This window comes from Onychostruthus taczanowskii, unplaced genomic scaffold, assembly GCF_017590055.1.
Source record: "Onychostruthus taczanowskii isolate IOZ18803 unplaced genomic scaffold, ASM1759005v1 scaffold6, whole genome shotgun sequence".
NCBI lineage: Eukaryota > Metazoa > Chordata > Aves > Passeriformes > Passeridae > Onychostruthus > Onychostruthus taczanowskii.
This window is the reverse complement of record NW_024503679.1, coordinates 5,919,037-5,936,779: the sequence shown is the minus strand read 5'-3', so window position 1 is coordinate 5,936,779 and position 17,743 is coordinate 5,919,037. Positions and strand designations below refer to the sequence as shown.

The window sequence follows — 17,743 nt, the reverse complement described above, 5'->3', positions numbered from 1 at the left end:
CTACAAAGAGAAACCAGCACCCAAAGGGGCTTGTGTGGCATTGGCAGCTTTGGGCTGAGGCTGCAGTGGCTCAAGCACTTGACATCTGCCCCTTTCATTTGTCAGTGTGGCTTTCAAACCTCTTGTGCCACCTACAAACCTACAGAGAGGAGCAAGAGTAGCAGGGGAATTATTTGAAGTTTTCCATCTCTAAGGAACATGGTAATAACAGATCCATCTGAATTTGTAAAACTGTTTACTCATTATATTTCTATACTCAGTTCCATACAGGCTGGTTTGCTTGCAAAAATTACCATTTATAGGGAAAACAAAAAAAAAGTAGTTAAAAACTCAGGAAAACAAGGGTCAGGTGTCTTTGTTTCTTTATATGACTCAGCTTTCATCGAGCTTTCAGCCATGTGTAGCTGCTGCTGCAGATAACATTTTACTGGGAGAGACAACTTCAAAAAATCACAGTAATTGTCACAATAGCAGGAAATATTAACAGATTTTAACACTTGCTTATAAATTATTATGATTCTTAGTGAAATCATAACTAAATGCTTGAGCAATTAAGATGAGAGGTTTTTTGGAACATATTGTATGAAATATTTTGCTTGGAAAGACAGACTTATTCAGAACCTTTTAAACTGACACTAAGTGCCCCCACAGTGTTAAAATAATATAAAATGTTGCAGCCTGATGACTTCAAATCCTCTGTTTTGCTTCTACAGATACTTTTTCCCTTTAAAAGTCAATAGGCAGCAATACAGAAATGTAAATAATAACTGTTATGAAAAATTTATGTTTCATCTCCTGCAGAATCTTGAGATCTGAAAGGTGAAATGTGTGCAAAGGGCATATGTGGACTGTAGGTCTGAGCTGGCCAGATAAGCTGGGATACAGCATTTAGAGGAGATGTGTGCATGTGAACTGGAATGTAGATATTGCATCTATTCCTTTGGCAACACTGCAAAAAGGCAGGGAGAGGAAATTCTGCTCACAGTCCCTAAGACTCCCTGTACAGAGTGGACCAATACTGTATCTCATCAAGCAGTCATTGTGCTCCTGAAAAACAGTTTATTTTTACTAATTAGCCATTAATGGGAGCTTTATTGATCTTGAGACCTAGAACTGTAATGAAGGTTGCAAAATGCTTTGCAAGGTGTTTGAACAAAATGAAGGTATGTAGCACATTTATCTTTTCATTGTGGCTAACATGTATTAATTCACCAAACACTGTCCTGTACAAAGCTTTAGGAAAAATTCTTCATTGTGGAAGGAAAAAGGGAAGAATCTGTCCCCTAATTTTTCTGAACTCAGCTTTGGGATTGAAAGCATAATATATATTTATATATATATATATATGTATATATGGTTCATATAGTCAACAATGATGTGTCAAAGTTAGAAGCATATTTTTTTTCCAAATCTAGCTATGCCAGTAGAACCAGAAGTCCTCTTTTCACATTGCTACTCAATAACTTCACACTCTAGAGTATTCTCTCTGAAATTTTTTACAAAGTTCCCTTTTCCCTGTATAAGTCCTTTATCCTGTATATTTTATGAGCACTGGCTTGTAAACCATGCCTTCATTTAAGAGGGGTTTGTTGTTTTGGGGCTTTTTAGATAAAGAATTAAAACTCATTCCACTCTCTGCAACCTAAAAGAATGCTGCAAATATTTTCCAGTTTTGCAAATTAATACTTCAGATCATGAAGACCAAAATCAAACTTTTGTATATTTCTTCCCTTTATACTTAATTTTTTTACCCTTGGAAAGAAGCTTTGTACTAGAGATTATGAGAGTTATCTCAAATGCTATAATAAATCTAGACATGCCTGTTGCTAATTCCAAACATTCATTTAAGAATTTTGCTTGAAGTTGTATGTCTGTAACTGAGGTCTTTCTTTTCCTCTGTGAACAGCCATACTTATTTTTTCATTTTAGCAATACTTCCATGCTGGAGGAAGTGGGCTGAAAAAGAATTTCCTGGAGAAGAGCCCAGACCTGCAGTCCCTCAAATACGCTCTCAGCCTTTACACACAGACTACTGACGCCTTGATAAAGAAGTTTATAGCCACGCAAACTTCTCAGAGTAAGTGATCTGCAAGGGACACAGAAATGCATCCTATTACATTTTACATGTTCTAAATTATTGATTGCAGATTACTAGCCCCTGTGGTATTTTAGAGTTTATTGACACAGATTTGCCCATGGGATGTTATCGAGGTTATCCCTTCTCTAATGCTGTTGTTGGGGCTTACCTGAGGGCAGTTCCTTTAGGGGCTTGTGACTGCACAGGAAGAACAATCCCTGAGCCCTGGGTGCACACAGAGCACCAGGGTTATTTGCAGGAGCACTGCACACATTATATTCCAAGCTGAATGTTTTCTTCATTCTGAAAGCTGCAAATTTTTGCATAATAATAATCTTTACTAGATTTCTTTTGAATGTAATGAGCATTTGTAAAAAATTATCTACCTGCCACTTCATGTCTTTGGGAAAGAACACAATTTACTGATCTAATGAATTACCTTGCTCAAGCTCATAAGAATCAGAAAGTTTTAATTGGACAGTAAATCTGGAAATAATTGTTTTTACTTCTGAAGTATAATATGTTACTTGCAGTATAAAAAGCATGAAACATGAGTTTTGCAGCTTGCCCCAAGATTATTTTTGAGGAATGATTTCCTAAGCTGGTTCCATATTGAAACTGAGATCGCTGTTAGTAACTCATATATTACAAACGCAAAAATAGCTATAAAACTCTTATAAGCAGGCAGTAGAGTCCTTTTTTCCTCCTCTCAAAAAGAAAAAAATTAGCAATATGGATCTAGGCAGAAAATTGTTACTTACTTCTAGGTGTATTTTGCTTTTCTTTAACACATACCTTCACTGTAGCTTCAGAAGGAAAAAATAATTAAGTTGTAGCCATAAGTAGTGATAAATTCTGAACTACAAAATTGAATTTTCTGATTTTCATCATGATTTCAGCCTGAAGTCTGTGTTCATTTCTGTGCACACTTTACCATGCCTATATTTTCACACCAGTATTGTTAGAAATGTAGCCATTGGGAATGAAACTTAAGGAAAAGTGACTGAAAGCTTTTCGTTATCCTTTAATGCCACATTTAAAAGAACTAAATCCTCATCTATGATGATGTCCAGCCTCACAGCAATAACTGTATCATTAACTTTTAGTTAAAATCACCCTGTTGGCAAATCAGAAATCTTCTCTGGAATATAATTAGATTGATATTTGGCCTATTTTTTTTCACATTGCCAATCCATAATCAATACACAGATATCATTTTAAGCTCAAAGCAATGGAAAAAAGAGTATTATAAATGCAAAGAAAGTATATATTGCATAATAACTATGACTGTAGATAGAATTGGATGCTTGTTTTTCCTGTAATGACCACAAGAATCAGACAACAATCAGGTTTACTTTTACCCACAGGGCAAAACAGTTTCTCACTCACCATGACTAAGCTGCAGATATTCTAAGAAACTGAAGAGCAAAAATTTGTCTGATTGGCATGAAAAGGGGGAGTTAACTCTCCACACAAACAGAAAGCCTAAGGTTGGACTTCATGATCTTGGAGTGATTCTCTAATTCTGTGATAATGGCACTGTAAAAGTGTGTCATGCTCGTTGATACCTCCTGTGTTCGTGCTTGTGCAGGATCACGTTCAGTAGGAATAACCACATTATCCAATACTGTGATCTGCACTATTTCTAAATATCCACCATTTATTTCTTTCTTTCTAAAGAAGGATGTTTGCTTCAACCAGCATTTTGTTTCCCAGCCTTTGTGCCCACACATTCCTACAGATCTTGGCAACATAGAAATTTTCATAAGATAATAATAATAATAAAACCATTCCTAACTTTGAAAATGGTGACTCGGGGATTCACAGATCTTCCTGTGGTGGTTTCACCACACTAAATAGTTGAAAGCACAATTCCTACTGCCTTTTTCAAATGCATCATGAGACTACATTGTTATAGTCACATGCTCTAAAAGCAAATTATCACACAACAGGAATAGTGAAATTAACTTCTGTAATCTTACTCTGATGACTTTTCTTTTCAAAGCACCACTATAGACTCTCAAGACGTTTTAAAACAGACAAGTGTTGGAATAAGTAAATGACAATGAGGAGCATAATCTGACAGTAACTTTTTCAGTAACTGGTTTTTTTCATTTTCTTTTTCTCCACATAATGATTTGTCATGGCTGAAGGTCTTTTCTAGCTATAATGATTCTGTGCTGATGAAAGCTGTATATTTAATACTCACTCAGTGTTGTGAACACAAATCTGTAATCACTATGAAAATTAAGGCTAAAAGAAAAATGTTGTCTAATAAATACAGATACAGACATACAGGTACCAGATTAGCTTTATCAGTGACATAGCTTATTAAATACCTGCCTTTCTGCCTGGCAGAGGGGGAGGGAGATGTTTCTCCTTCACTGTTATCCCAGATCTGCCACACACTTCCAACTGTGTGTTTGGACAGTAAATCCTGTGGAAATTCTGATCATTACAGATTTTAACATTGGTATCAATAGGATAGTAAGGGGGGTATAATCTATGGCTGCCCCTTTGTATAAACATTTCCAGAAAATTGCTAAGCACTTGTCCTGTTTTATTCCCAACTCACCAATGTAAAACATGCAGAGCAGCATTTTCTTTTGCAAATAAATTATCAGTATTGTTTGACAGGAACACTTTTTATAATAACACATAGAATGATTTATAAACTAGTAATGAAGTTTAGTTCCACCTATCTGAACCTCACATTTAATATTACCCAGAAAGGATTCAGCTGATTCTGCAGTGCCTGTTGTAAGCACATCCACCTGGATCAGTTTTCTTATTCAACCATACACAAGTGCTGGCTCTGCCAAGAACCATTCCATGGAGCAGGTCACTGCTGGAGTCCCTAAAATGGACATGGATACAGACCTAAAGGATTTTGCAAATCCTGAAGGCAGTTTAGTGAGGAGAACTGCATTCCATAGCCTAAGCGACCAGCATTTAACACAGTAGGTGGTGACTGATACCTCTGCAAAGAGCTCATAAAACACAGCCAGATAATAATTGTGCACCATCAGTGCACCAGTAGCTAGATCACCTGAGGTCCACATCTGATTGATTTTATTACTCTGGACTTAACTGTCACTTTATTTGTGCACTAATAATAATAATAGTAAACATCAGCTCATGCTGTAAAAAGGTGGGGTTTTTCCTCTAAAAATCAGCTGCAGGATAACATTCTTGCATACATTCAGATTATTATATGGTTTGCTTTCAAAATCTTTTGTAACCAAACCATTCTTTGTGCACAGCCCACTTGAGCCAAGCATGAATCAGTTGTAGAAGACCAGCAAAGTGCCAAGGCTGACTTGTAAAACCCAGCTCAGTTGCAGCAACTTGGGGGTTCAGTGCTGTAGGGCTGGAACCCCATGGCTGGTTCACAGCTGAAGGCAGGCAGCAGCCAGCCCAGAATGTGAGGAAAGCCCCAAGGCTTCTGCAAAAGACAACATATTTTGTACATTGACAAGAGCTCTAGACAAATTGGACAAATTTCAGGTCAGGCAGTACAAGATCATTTTAACCAAACTTGAGCTAAATTCAACACATTTTCACAATCAAGACAATCTAAAAGCCAAAGGGTAAACTCTCACTTCACTTCTGCTGGCCTATTGCATGAACTTTCCCACTTTTTCCATGGTACACTTGATTTACCCTTAGTCTGTGCTGAGGCCAGTACTGGTGAAGCTTCTCTTAAGTCACTCCTGTAAAAAGAAGAGAGAAGCAGTCACCTTTTTTAGTTGTACCTCCCCATTTTACACTACTTAAAGTACATCAAAATTAAATGGCTGTGGTTTAGTTTAGAAAATGCCTTGAATCTTCAGTAATTTCATAAACTATAGCCAATGCTGTGACTATTTACACTTGTTTAGCATTAACACCAATAACATTTGAACAAATATTAATTTTAGCAAACTACATGAAAGAACAGTCTCAAACAGAGCTTCCTGAATTAGCTCTCATTTATTGCCACTAATTTCTCCAAAGTAAACACCACTCTCACATCTAAAATGGTTATTTATTTGACAAAGGGAAATATTTTTCCTTACAAATTTACAGCAGCTCCAGTTCACAAATGTTGTTAGAGAATAATACACAATGGCAGGATTCTGCACTATATTTTTTAGCTTGGCTTAATATAGTTTGTATCACTTAAGCAGAAAAATCAATACTCATCTCACAGCACAGAGCTCATACTGCAAACCCCACCTGTGTTTTTACAAGGCTGCAGAAAAGGCTTTGCTTCAGCTGGTCTGATTCAGATTTCTTCATTCTTATGGCAGACAATTTAAAGCTAAAAAGGGAAGATGTACCTGAAAACAAGAAAATATAGTACTCATTAGGTAAATATGCTTATCTCTAACAGTAACTCCCTCCTTGTCTTGTGAAGTCACAGGGAAGGAAGTTACACAATCAAAAATGAAGACAAATTTTTTTTATAATTGCCAAGCCAAAATTCAGTTCTGTGTTCCATTGCAAGATGTAATTGTACAAAGAAAAGCATAACTTCAATATTTCATAAATGAATGGAATGACATTAAAACAATAATCCAATATTAACTATAGCTTAAGCAAGCAGATAGATGACATCATACTACAGAAAATAAAAATTGCTTAAATTCTTCAGCAGCTCTTCTAGGTGAAAAAGACTGACCTTCTATTCTTTTGCTTGTCAAAACCATTGTATTATTAACTGTCATATTTTGAAAGCTATACCTGTATTCTAACAGGAAATTTAAGTCCTACAGAGCATTTCCAGTTCTCTCATAACCCATACTTCAGACAGAATTTAACTCAAGAAATAATCCCTGCTTCATCCACTGTAGTTTCAAATTGAGGTCAGAACCATGTGTTACACAACCTTATTTCATGAAAAAAAACCAGAACTGCATTACAAGCTGCAGCAATCAGCACACTATTGCAAGCAACAAACAGGAAAGAACAAAGAAGAAACTTGCTGAATTATAGCTAATAAAAGTACTCCAGCATATGCTGATAGCAAAGCAAATGCACTCAGAATAACGGCAGAAAAATTATTATTATTAAAGTATACATAGTTAAAACCAGACAATGGTAAAGCAAAAGCTCTTTACAAAATATTCACTTCAGAGGCTGTCACATTAAAAAATCTCTAGCTGTTCCTTAAATTAAACAATAAAGCACCTAAATTAGATAAATTTGTGCATCAGTTTCCTCTAGATTTTCAAGAAAATAAACATAAGCTACGGGTAACCATCAGTTATATGATGTCACTGATTAAAAATACCTTCCCACTAGAAACAGGCATTCAATACATACAGAAACCTCTTCAGAGGCCTGGGTAAAACGCTGGACAGAATACATGCATATATATAAATATATATTAAAAATCTACGTGCACCCCCAGAGGGATAGAGGCCAGTTGGATCCCCACCTCCCAGACTGAGGCTGGCTCATGCCCAGTTTCTTTGCCACATGGACAGAGCAGCAGCTGCAGCTCTGGGGCTCCCAGTGAGCTGTGCCACTGCAGCCCTGGCTGTGTGGAGCTTTCCCAGGAGAGATGAAGGGAAAGCCTTAGCTGGGGATTCCATGCCAACACTCACACCAGGACTTCCTACTCACACCACAACAGCCTGCTTCTGTGTTATGTTCTGAGTGCCTCAGATCCCTGCTTGGCACCACAATTCCAGTGGAAGGGAATGTGCTTTGATAGTGTGGCTTTGCACAGTTGTGGAGAGGCTTACAGATACTGCCCAAACTCCTGCCAGCCTTAATTCCATCACAAGTGATTCTTTAGGCAAATTATTTACATTTGCTAATCAAATACAAACCTAAATATTTTCAATCTTTTTACGGCAGTATGGTGAATAAATGGACGCTGAAGTCATCTTTCAGGTAGTGGACTTTGTTCTCAGAATCCCCCAAAACAAATCATTATCAACCATTTGTATAGCAACCCCTTGAAGCAAAGCATGTGTTGCAGTTAGTGTGGTTATCATGATAAAATCAGTTTTCTCTACTGTCTTGCTTTTCTCTAACACACACAGAGATCATCTAGCTTGCATCCATCTCCTAACAATTCAGCTTTATCTTACTCTTTGTGGAATAAATGAAAATGTTAAAAAATGCACTCAATGTTTTCCTCCAAATTAGTCTTAGGATCCTGTGAAAAACAGTGAGTCACCCTGATATTTTTTCTCCTAATAAATTAGCAGCTCAACCCCAGACAAATGTATGTATTTTATCGGCATCATCAATCAAAAGATGGCAGATGCTTGTCTGGATTAAAGTGCTGATTTCATTACTTGTGTAATTCCTAGAGCATTGGAAACCATGAAAGCCTCAATATTTGTTCAACTTTTTCATTCTTATGTCCCATTTAGAAAATAAGGTCAAAGCACAGGTCCAGTATTTAAATGAGCAGCTTTACACTGAAAAAACCAGTGAGGAAAAAGGGAGAGGTTTGGATTCCACAGGCACCAGTGCCAGGTCAGCTGACCTGGCTCCCCGTGCTCAGCCAGCTTTCTAAGTCTTGGGTAATAAAATCATGTCATACATGATTCTTGGTTTGCAGGTAGTGGCTTTTCATCTGAACTGGATTTCTAATCCTCAGAGAAGTAAAGAAGATCTTGAAATCCTGAACCCTTAGAGGCAGAGTTAAAAAAAAAAAAAGAGAGATGGGGGGGAGAGAAACATATGTAACACATGTAAACAAATTTTGATACAGTCAAAAAAAAAAAAAAAAGAGAGAGAGATGGGGGGGGAGAGAAACATATGTAACATATGTAAACAAATTTTGATACAAAGTTTTTAGAGTCTTGCTTATTTATCTTTGGCTACTTTGGGGCAAAAAAACTGCAAGTCACCACATACTCAAATTTTATGCTAACTCATTTTCAGTGAATTCCATTTATTTCTGCTGGGTTCTCTTTTTCATGCAAACCTAGAAGTTAGTTTTCAAAGTTCTCCTCATTTGAGAGCTTTTTGCTGCTAAAACATAAAGGAATCCTTCCACAGAAAGGTGCTTTTGTGCACAATCACAGACTGATTCAGTCTCTTGTATTTAGCAGGAATATTATCCTAGAAAATACAGGCAGTCACTCTTTTGTTTTTCCAAAATGTACATGACTCATTTTCCATTTGTATATTTTGCTGTTTTCTCAGAGTACACAAGTTCACCTTTTCCAAAGATATCAAATAAGGAACAGAAGGCAATGGAACTTCTCTGTGGACATCTCATGATTATGATTGTCACGACTAAGAAATACATGACCTGGACCTTGGTCCAAAATGTCTGTCTTCTGTCAAAATCATTAGTGCTACAACAGCTCTCACACTGATGCCATTCCAGGTGCTAAATCAGGAGGGATAAAAGCCTGACTTCTAGGCCTTTCTATCCCTGAGGAGCAAGCATCTTTGGCCAAAGGAGATATTTTTCTTCTTAACAGTTTATTTGCTGCAAAAGAATGACTGCACTTTAAATGGACATGATCACTTTAAGACCCACCACTAAGAGGATGCTGTATTTTAAATGATATAAACATAACAACAAATAAAATGTAAAGCAGATATTAGAGAACAAGCAGTAATAATTAAACATCAATAAGGTCTTCAAACATGAGGCAGAATAATTTGTAAGTTTGTTAGCCTTCAAATGAGTTATATTACAGTACTGAAGGAAGAAAAGTGCAATCATCCTTTGCAGTGCATGAAGAGATTTATTGTCAGCTAAATTGGCTTATTAAATGTAGTAGGATAAATGGACCTTTCCATAGTGCAGTCAGAATCACTAATTCCTGCTGTGACTGCACAAGAATTGGTAGCAAAAAAAGAAAACAAAACAGCAGAAACAGACAGATCAGAGACTTTAAAATGAAGTACCCTAGTTCTTGAATGTCAGCAAGAGATGCTATAAGTAAATACTAAACGTCCTGGAATTGTATCTCTAGTTTGTTCAGCAAGTCAGAAAGAGAAAGATTGATGGGGTGATTACTAGAAGAAACCCAGTTTATGTTCTAGACGCCACTAGAAACTGTCTGTGCTCACTGAGATATTCTGTAAAGGAGGTTTTCTCAGCAGTACTGGATGTAGGGTCATTTTAATGTCAAGTGCTTTTAGTATAAAACTGGGTGATGTTTTGCACAAATTTCTTTATAACCATATCAAGCAGCACTGTACATACAAGACTATTCACATATTTGCAGTATTGCTTGGAGCACTGTTGTCAATTATGGAACACCAGGAGAAGGAAAGACACACTGATTAGGAGACCTTTGCAAGAATATATTTTGCATAAGTTAATAAAAAAGTTGGAGAAACAGAACAAGTCTAATCTTACAGATTCATAAGATTCCTGTCCTGATGAAATCCTACCTGTCATTATTAGAGGTTAACACTGCACACTTCACTACTACCACCATCCAAAGTCTGCTCTCAAGGCTATCAGATAAAAATGCTAATTGCCATCTTTTAAAACTTTCCTGGGGTTTTGGCTTGGGCTTTTATTTTTAAGCTAGAGGCTAGAACACATAATTGACACTAGCTGATCATTTCAGTGATACTCAGGATCAGCTTAACTCATCTTCCGCTGCAATTGGGGTAAATTATTACTAATTGTGATTGGGAGAGGGTTCAAGAACTTCTCAATCTCTCTCTCAGGTTATGCTACCCTAAGATTTAGATGGTGCAAATTCCTGTTTCCCTTCTCCTTTCTGGCTTGGCATTGAAAGCTTTTTAATTGGAACAGAGTTACAGTGTGTTCAACTCCTACTTCAGAGCTGAAGGAAGGCTGCAGATGTAATCAAACGCATCATTCATTATGAGGTTCATCACCACAAAAAGTACCTGTGCTGAGGTTGAATTCCATGCATTATGGAACAATGTGAAAAGGTGGAATTTCACAATATGAAAGGATGAGACAGATTAATGCTCTAGGGCCTCCAGTCCCTGCTCTCTTTGACTTACTTTTCACAAAGCCAATGAGAATACCCTATATATAAAAATATATATAGTATTGGATTCTTATCCTGGGCAAGCTGCTTTCTGAATTACAGGTATTGTCTGCATTTAATCCAGGTAATCCACATAAATATAAGGGAAAGCTTTTTCACACAAGTCAGCACCAAGGGTTAAATGTCACACCATTAAAAACCTGCTACTCACTGATATATGGCCTAATGGACACAGTGTTTGAAAGAGAAAAGAAAACCAGCTTTTAACTTTATGACCTTCATCAAGTGAGAATTTCCTTTCTTTTCCCAAGTAAAAGCAAATTTTACTATCGTCAGATATACTTCAGTCTGTGATTCTAAATAAAGCCATTGCATTATTCTTACAATTTAGCTTTTCTGGTCCATTTGGTTCCTACCTTTTTATACAAATTCTTTTTAAAATTATGTGTTATTTATAGTGAGCAAGCCATAGAATGATTCACCAACTCAGAGCTTCCATATAGTACAGCTTTAAATAATTATCCAAATACAAGAAACTTAATTACTTCCAGTGAAGCTAAACATCTTGTAATTTAAAAACTGATGTCTAATAAATTCATTATTTACATGTTAGTTAGAGGGTTAGTTAGTAGTCTAAACCCTCTGACTGATAATGAAATACATCTAACAGCAAAATTTGTACAGGTACCTTGCAATTCAGAAGTGGCAGCTATAAATACAATAAAACATTGTCACTGTGCATTTTTAAAACACTGCTATGTTTCAAAAGTAGGTTCACAACAGTTCCAAGCCAAACTCACCTGAAAGCTTGGAAATGCACAATAATGTTCAAAGATTCTGAGCCTGTTAAATGATCACTGAATCTCCACATTTTGACACATCAGGTAACAAAAGGCTTGTTCTCTGAAGGGGTAACACTTGGGGTAAGAGTATTTGATTGACTTTGCAATGTTCATGCCATGTAGAGAACATAATTACAGATCAGGCCAAAACAGTGAATAAACATCACTGTAGAGTTCATTTCTAGAAAACCACTGGTGAGGAAGTCCAGGAAAGAAAAAGACAAAGCATGATAATAGAAAAAACTACTCTAGTTAAACTAATTTAAGGGGGGAAATCAGTTTCCCCATTATTATTACACAAGACATCCCTCCCTCTTCTCTGTACCCCTTCCTTAATATGAACTGCTGGAAAAATTCTAAAGGAATGTTTGCTCCTCCTCTCATACAGAGGGATGAGGAACCAATGGGTAAAGAATGTTTGTATAAATAAGAGGAATATAGAATCTTTTCTCTGCTACCCACAGAAATAGCAGCCAGTTTAAAGGGATAGAAATTTACTTTATTATGTGGTTCATGGGAGATTACACTGGGGAGCAAGTAGAGTTCACAGAATTCAATATTCACAGTCATCCAATCAAAGAACAAGTAAACATACTCGGTTTTATTTATGTTTTACTGTTATAATCTGATATATTGCGGTGCCTTTCATGACAATATTTAAAGTCCTTCTGTACAAACTGACTTGCAACCTCCTCTGGTTCTCAAAAGCAAAAATTTTAAAAAATAAGTTCCTGGTTCTCCTGCCATTCCGTTAATCTTCTTTCATTTTTATGCCCCTCTGTCTGTGCTAGTGCGAACTTCAGTAAATTGTTGAGACAAACCTTCAGCAAAGTATCAACAGTGATATACAAGTAACTTTCCAAATACACACTTAGCAGTAAGATTTTTGGGAGGTAGATGAAAAGCTTGACAAACCCACCAACTTTGGCATTTCAAGATGCAAACACACCTAATGACAACCAGAATGGAAAGTTCCAGATGAACAGGATTTTTTATTTCAATGAGGCACTTTCCACAGATATTTGCAATTGCCCAGTTTTTTTGTGGCAAAATCACTTATGAATCTGTAACTGATTCCCGCTGAAATGTGCAACACATTAGAAATTCTGAAGTGTTTCTAAAGAAAAATACCACTCACCTTTGGTGTCTGTTTCCCTTGATGCATCAAGAAGCCAGGTGTGCTAACCAGTAATTCTTGTTTCAGGTCAAACTGCAAATAATTCAGTGGGTGAGATATCTGTACAAGTGGACATCTCTACCCATCCTGGAACTGGTGAGCATAAAGTCACTGTGAAAGGTAAGTTTCAAACAGCCAACTTTAAAAGCAAAGCAACAACAATGACCAAACCTCCAAGCACTACAACCTAAGTCAAACATACCAATACTAAAATAAAAAATGATAGGTATTATAGTACTTGAGAAACTCTGAGGACGCTTCAAGTGATTAGGAGTGCACTTTTTCCTTGCTCAACATCAGCAAAAGTTCAGATTATGCAGACAAGTACTGTCTATGCTTCTCTGTGTAGATAATTTAAAGTTATTACACTAAGTTATAGAGTTATAAATTAAAATGTGCCAAATTATACTTCTCAACTGCTTGTACATAATTCAACTTACAAAAACTACAGCAAAGCTGAGTGGTGAATGACTGCACCAAGTCTTAAGAAGCTGCATTTTTAACAAAGTGCCTTTGTTCTGCACAACCTGAATTTCAGAAACACAGGATCATTCAGATTAGTATAAGCTGATTTTTTTTTAATTGCAGTGAAGGCAGCAGACAAAAAGAAGCTGTAAATGTAAAGGATTTGTAAAATACATGTTTATACTTGATACTTTTGAACCTAAAAGTAGTCAGACTTTACTTGGCAGGGAAGGAGCAAAGCATCCTCCTAGGCTTACCAGGTATTGATATCCCACAGGAAAGCTCTCAGATCACCTTTCACTGCCTATACCAAGTCATACAGGGTAATTAAGCGGCACACTTCCAATGTATTTAACTTAATTTCTTTTGTCTCTTTATAGTTGTAGCAATTAATAATCTAAACTGGCAAACAACAGCTATGTTCCGGCCGTTTGTGGAAGTTTGCATGCTGGGTCCCAAATTAAGTGACAAGAAAAGAAAACATGGAACCAAGACAAAGAGCAACACCTGGTCACCAAAGTACAATGAAACTTTCCAGTTGTAAGTCTTTTATGTCTAGGAGTTGCATATTTTTTGAAAATTTCCCTAAAACACTTTTACCTTTAAACCATTAATAACAAAAAAGCCATCCTAACAGATACATAGACACCACTTCAAAATTATTTACTAATTTGTTTCTTTGTTTTATATGAAAATGAATGGCAGTCACCAGGCTTTCAGTCCTACAAAACTTGGTTAAAATGTACAATTAATTTCCCTACAGAGGAATAAACTATTTCTATCCCTAGGAATCTATTGGCCTAGGTATTGGTTTGGACAGAAGCATTAGTTATTATTTCTAGATAATACCTGCAGAGATATCAAAATGTGTATTGGGTTGTGCATGTGTTAATAGTATTGTTTAACTTAATCCTTAAATCAGTAAGGGGCTTCCACCTAGCCTGGAGTTTTAAATTTAGTACTTCTCTGCCCTTTCCTGAGACCAATTTATTTTCCTCCCCTTACCCTCCAACCCTGACTAAAAATGAGTTCATTGTGTCTCACCACAAAGCTCCTTTTGATGCCTGCTGCCAGGGATTTGCTGTATATTTTGAAGCTGATTTAAAGTAATGGTCCTGACAGCTGGAGAACCAGCTGAACATTTTTGTCCTTTACAGGGAAAGGTAGCTGTCTGTTCCAGCTATTGAGGGAATTCTGTTTCTGTTGAGGCTGCTGAGAACAGAGGCTCTATCACCAATCCATCTGAAGGGTTACTTGTGTAGAAAGTTTAACTAGATATCCTGTTGTAACAAAATGGAACCACAAAACTTAAACTACCACTCACTCTCACTTTAATTTGCCCAAGATTTCTAGAATTAATTCATTCCATGGGGAAATTAAACTGAACTCCTTGTTCTAAATTCATATTGTTAATCCTCACAGCCTGCTGAGCAATGAAGATAAGCCAGGAGCCTACGAGGTGCACCTGTCGGTGAAGGATTACTGCTTTGCGCGGGAGGATCGCGTTATCGGCATGACCGTCATCCAGCTGCAGGCCATCGCCGACAGGGGCAGCTGTGCCGCCTGGTACCCCCTGCTCAGGAGCATCTCCGTGGATGAGACTGGCCTAACCATCCTTAGAATACTTTCTCAGAGGAACAATGATGAAGTTGCTAAAGAATTTGTAAGACTTAAAACAGAAACAAGATCCGCTGAAGAAACGGCCTAAGATTCTCAAGGAATGCAAGACTGTCACCGCCGAGAGCATAAATCCAACGCTGTTGTCTGACTAGTGCATGCATGTGCAAATCTGTGGAATGTTTAACTATGTTTTCAGTGTTTGCCAGTACTTATGTACTATATTTGCAAGGTATGTCAAGGAGCTGTATATCTTTTATACATATTTTGGTCTTTGGTAAAGTAATTGTTCCAATGAAGTGCCAAAACTAAGATTAAGAGTAAATGTTCCATCATCTCTTTTTAAATGTTCATTTCACCTCATCACAATTTCATTATTGCTTAACATTTATTAATAAAGTAAGTAGCTTTTTTAATTGATAACAGGTTATCGCTGTTAAACTGTGTTGCTTATTCTAAATTAAGTTACATCCCTTCCTCTTCTTTTAAAAATGAGGTGTACCTAGTTTTCTTCAAACTCTCATGTTATGCAAGCCTCATTTTAGGTGTCTTACTGATGACTTTTTCTATCATTACTACAGATGCAGTTACTTATAGAAAGTGTTTGTAATTTTATAATTACCAATATAAAGTAATGATTTTTGCATAAAAACTGAAAAGGATGGAAATATTTTATGCTAATCTCTTTTTCCAACCTTTCATAAATATCACTGTGAAGAAATGCTGTTAAAGCAGGTTCTCAAGAAGCTGTGCTTATCAGAGTTTGTTACTGATGTTTGATATCTTGAGATAACTTTGTTCTTCAAAACTGCCACGGTAATATCATATTTGTATTAAAAGAGTAAGTCAGTATCTGTAGAAACAGGTTGCTGTACAGTACAGTATATGTGCTTTTAAAAAGTGATTTTTTAAATGATATGGCACTGTACAAGGGGTAGTAGTTTGGAATATGTAATGCCGGTTTGTGGTTTGTTTCTAGAAATTGTTTAAGAGAAGAAAAGATGCTGTTAGCATTTTCACTCAGAGTTATTAACGTTGCTTTACATACTTAGCTGTAACATCAGTTAAGTGCTTTATTTCTTTAATTTTTTTTAGAAAAGTTCAACAGTTTGTACTTATGCAACATTACTATGTATTGCACTAAAGCAAACTCTGTGTCCTGTAAATATATTTAGTGAGGAATTGTAAAATAAAGTATGCAGAAACTGCTTTCCAGTTTTGTCATTTGATATTATTTATGTAACTCTTGGTTTTATGTGCATGTGAAGCCCATGGAGTGGGCTTACTATATAGCTTTATAATATATTAAAATATGATTTGCACTGTCTGGAATCTGGCTGTTTTGTAAGTGTACAATTTGATATATCAGTGTCCTAAAAAATATAATGAATTAGGTAGGTGTATATCTATATATGCACACACATATAAAAAATGTTGTGTAATGCTATGCATTTGTCATTGGTTTTGGTCACAAGTGTTTCTCATTACACACAGGTTGGAGTTTTCAGGTTTGCTTAGGGAAAAGTAGCTAAGGGAAGGGAGGACACATAATTTGTATGCTGATGTCAGCCTTCTAAAAATGTAACACATCACATGCATAAACCAGATTCTTCCAGGAGATATTGGTTAGATGTTTAGACGAGATTTTAAGGTGTTTAAACATGCTCAAACTTCTTCCCTGAATACTAAAAATTAGATTTGTCTTAAGTATATTTGAACATTTAGAGAAGTTATGCACAGCCTTTAGAGAGTTAAGAATGCCTCTAAGATCATAGATTCCAAATTGTATTTCTGCCAGGTATAGCTCAAAGTGTCAACAGTAGGCACAAACTCTGTTTACAATTAACAAGATTTGATGTAAGAAAATATCAGCAAACTCAGTTTCAAATACAAAAGGAGAATAATCAAGAGATTAGGTGGTTCCTGGTACAGAACAATATTGTGGACAAAATGCAAAAAGAATTCCTGAATATATCATTTGTGGCTCTGTGAATTAAACCAGAAAGGCTGGAGTAAACAGCTTCTGAGTTTTTTTACCTGGAGCACTTTCATCATATTTTTCTGTGGTTGTTTATTCTACTGAAAAATGGCACACATTTTAGTGCATAATGTAATCACTACCCACTTAACTGTTTATCCCTGAGACTGGGGATAAAGGAATAACAATGAAATCAGTCAATTACTGCTTGTAGTGGTCTCCCTCAGCTGCACACAGCAGAAGCAATCAGGCAAGCTGGTAAAACCATCCCTTATAATCCACAGCTTTACACAGTACACTTCAGTGTTTCACTGCTTCTGACAGAGAAATATTTAGAGATCAAAAGTTGTCATGTGGAAGATAAGAGGAAAAAGCATTAACTCTACAGCAGAGGACTGCTTTAAACCTTGTTATGAATCAAAATGCAAGTAAATGCAATAGAGTAGCACAAGCAGTTGGACCTCACATATTTCATGAAGTCAAAATGATTGACATGGGAGAGTTTTCAGTGCTGCTTTAAAAGCTGTTATAATCTCTTTTAGGAAAGTAAATATCCCATTAAAAAAAAAAAATCAACTTGTGAGAATTTTCTTAATTCAGCTGAGCTAACCTAAGCAAACTGACAGCTGTTCCTGCAGCTTCACTTCT

General features: G+C 36.4%; 1 protein-coding gene and 1 long non-coding RNA gene across 3 annotated transcripts in view; one reads left to right on the top strand and one right to left on the bottom strand.

Annotated features, from left to right (window-relative positions):
• Positions 1 to 16,326, top strand: part of UNC13C (unc-13 homolog C) — a 130,016-nt gene extending 113,690 nt beyond the window's left edge. For both annotated transcript variants that reach the window (XM_041418919.1, XM_041418920.1), the window contains 4 exons: positions 1,930 to 2,077; positions 13,063 to 13,155; positions 13,881 to 14,040; positions 14,923 to 16,326. In XM_041418919.1, the coding sequence (XP_041274853.1) occupies positions 1,930 to 2,077; positions 13,063 to 13,155; positions 13,881 to 14,040; positions 14,923 to 15,208 (687 nt within the window). In that variant the 3' untranslated portion in view covers positions 15,209 to 16,326. The remainder of the gene's footprint in view (positions 1 to 1,929; positions 2,078 to 13,062; positions 13,156 to 13,880; positions 14,041 to 14,922) is intronic.
• Positions 5,741 to 17,743, bottom strand: part of LOC121343609 — a 45,091-nt gene continuing 33,088 nt past the window's right edge. Inside the window, exons 2-3 of the long non-coding RNA XR_005953729.1 lie at positions 6,296 to 6,399; positions 5,741 to 5,790 (exon numbers count right to left, since the gene is read on the bottom strand). This is a non-coding gene — a long non-coding RNA (uncharacterized LOC121343609). The remainder of the gene's footprint in view (positions 5,791 to 6,295; positions 6,400 to 17,743) is intronic.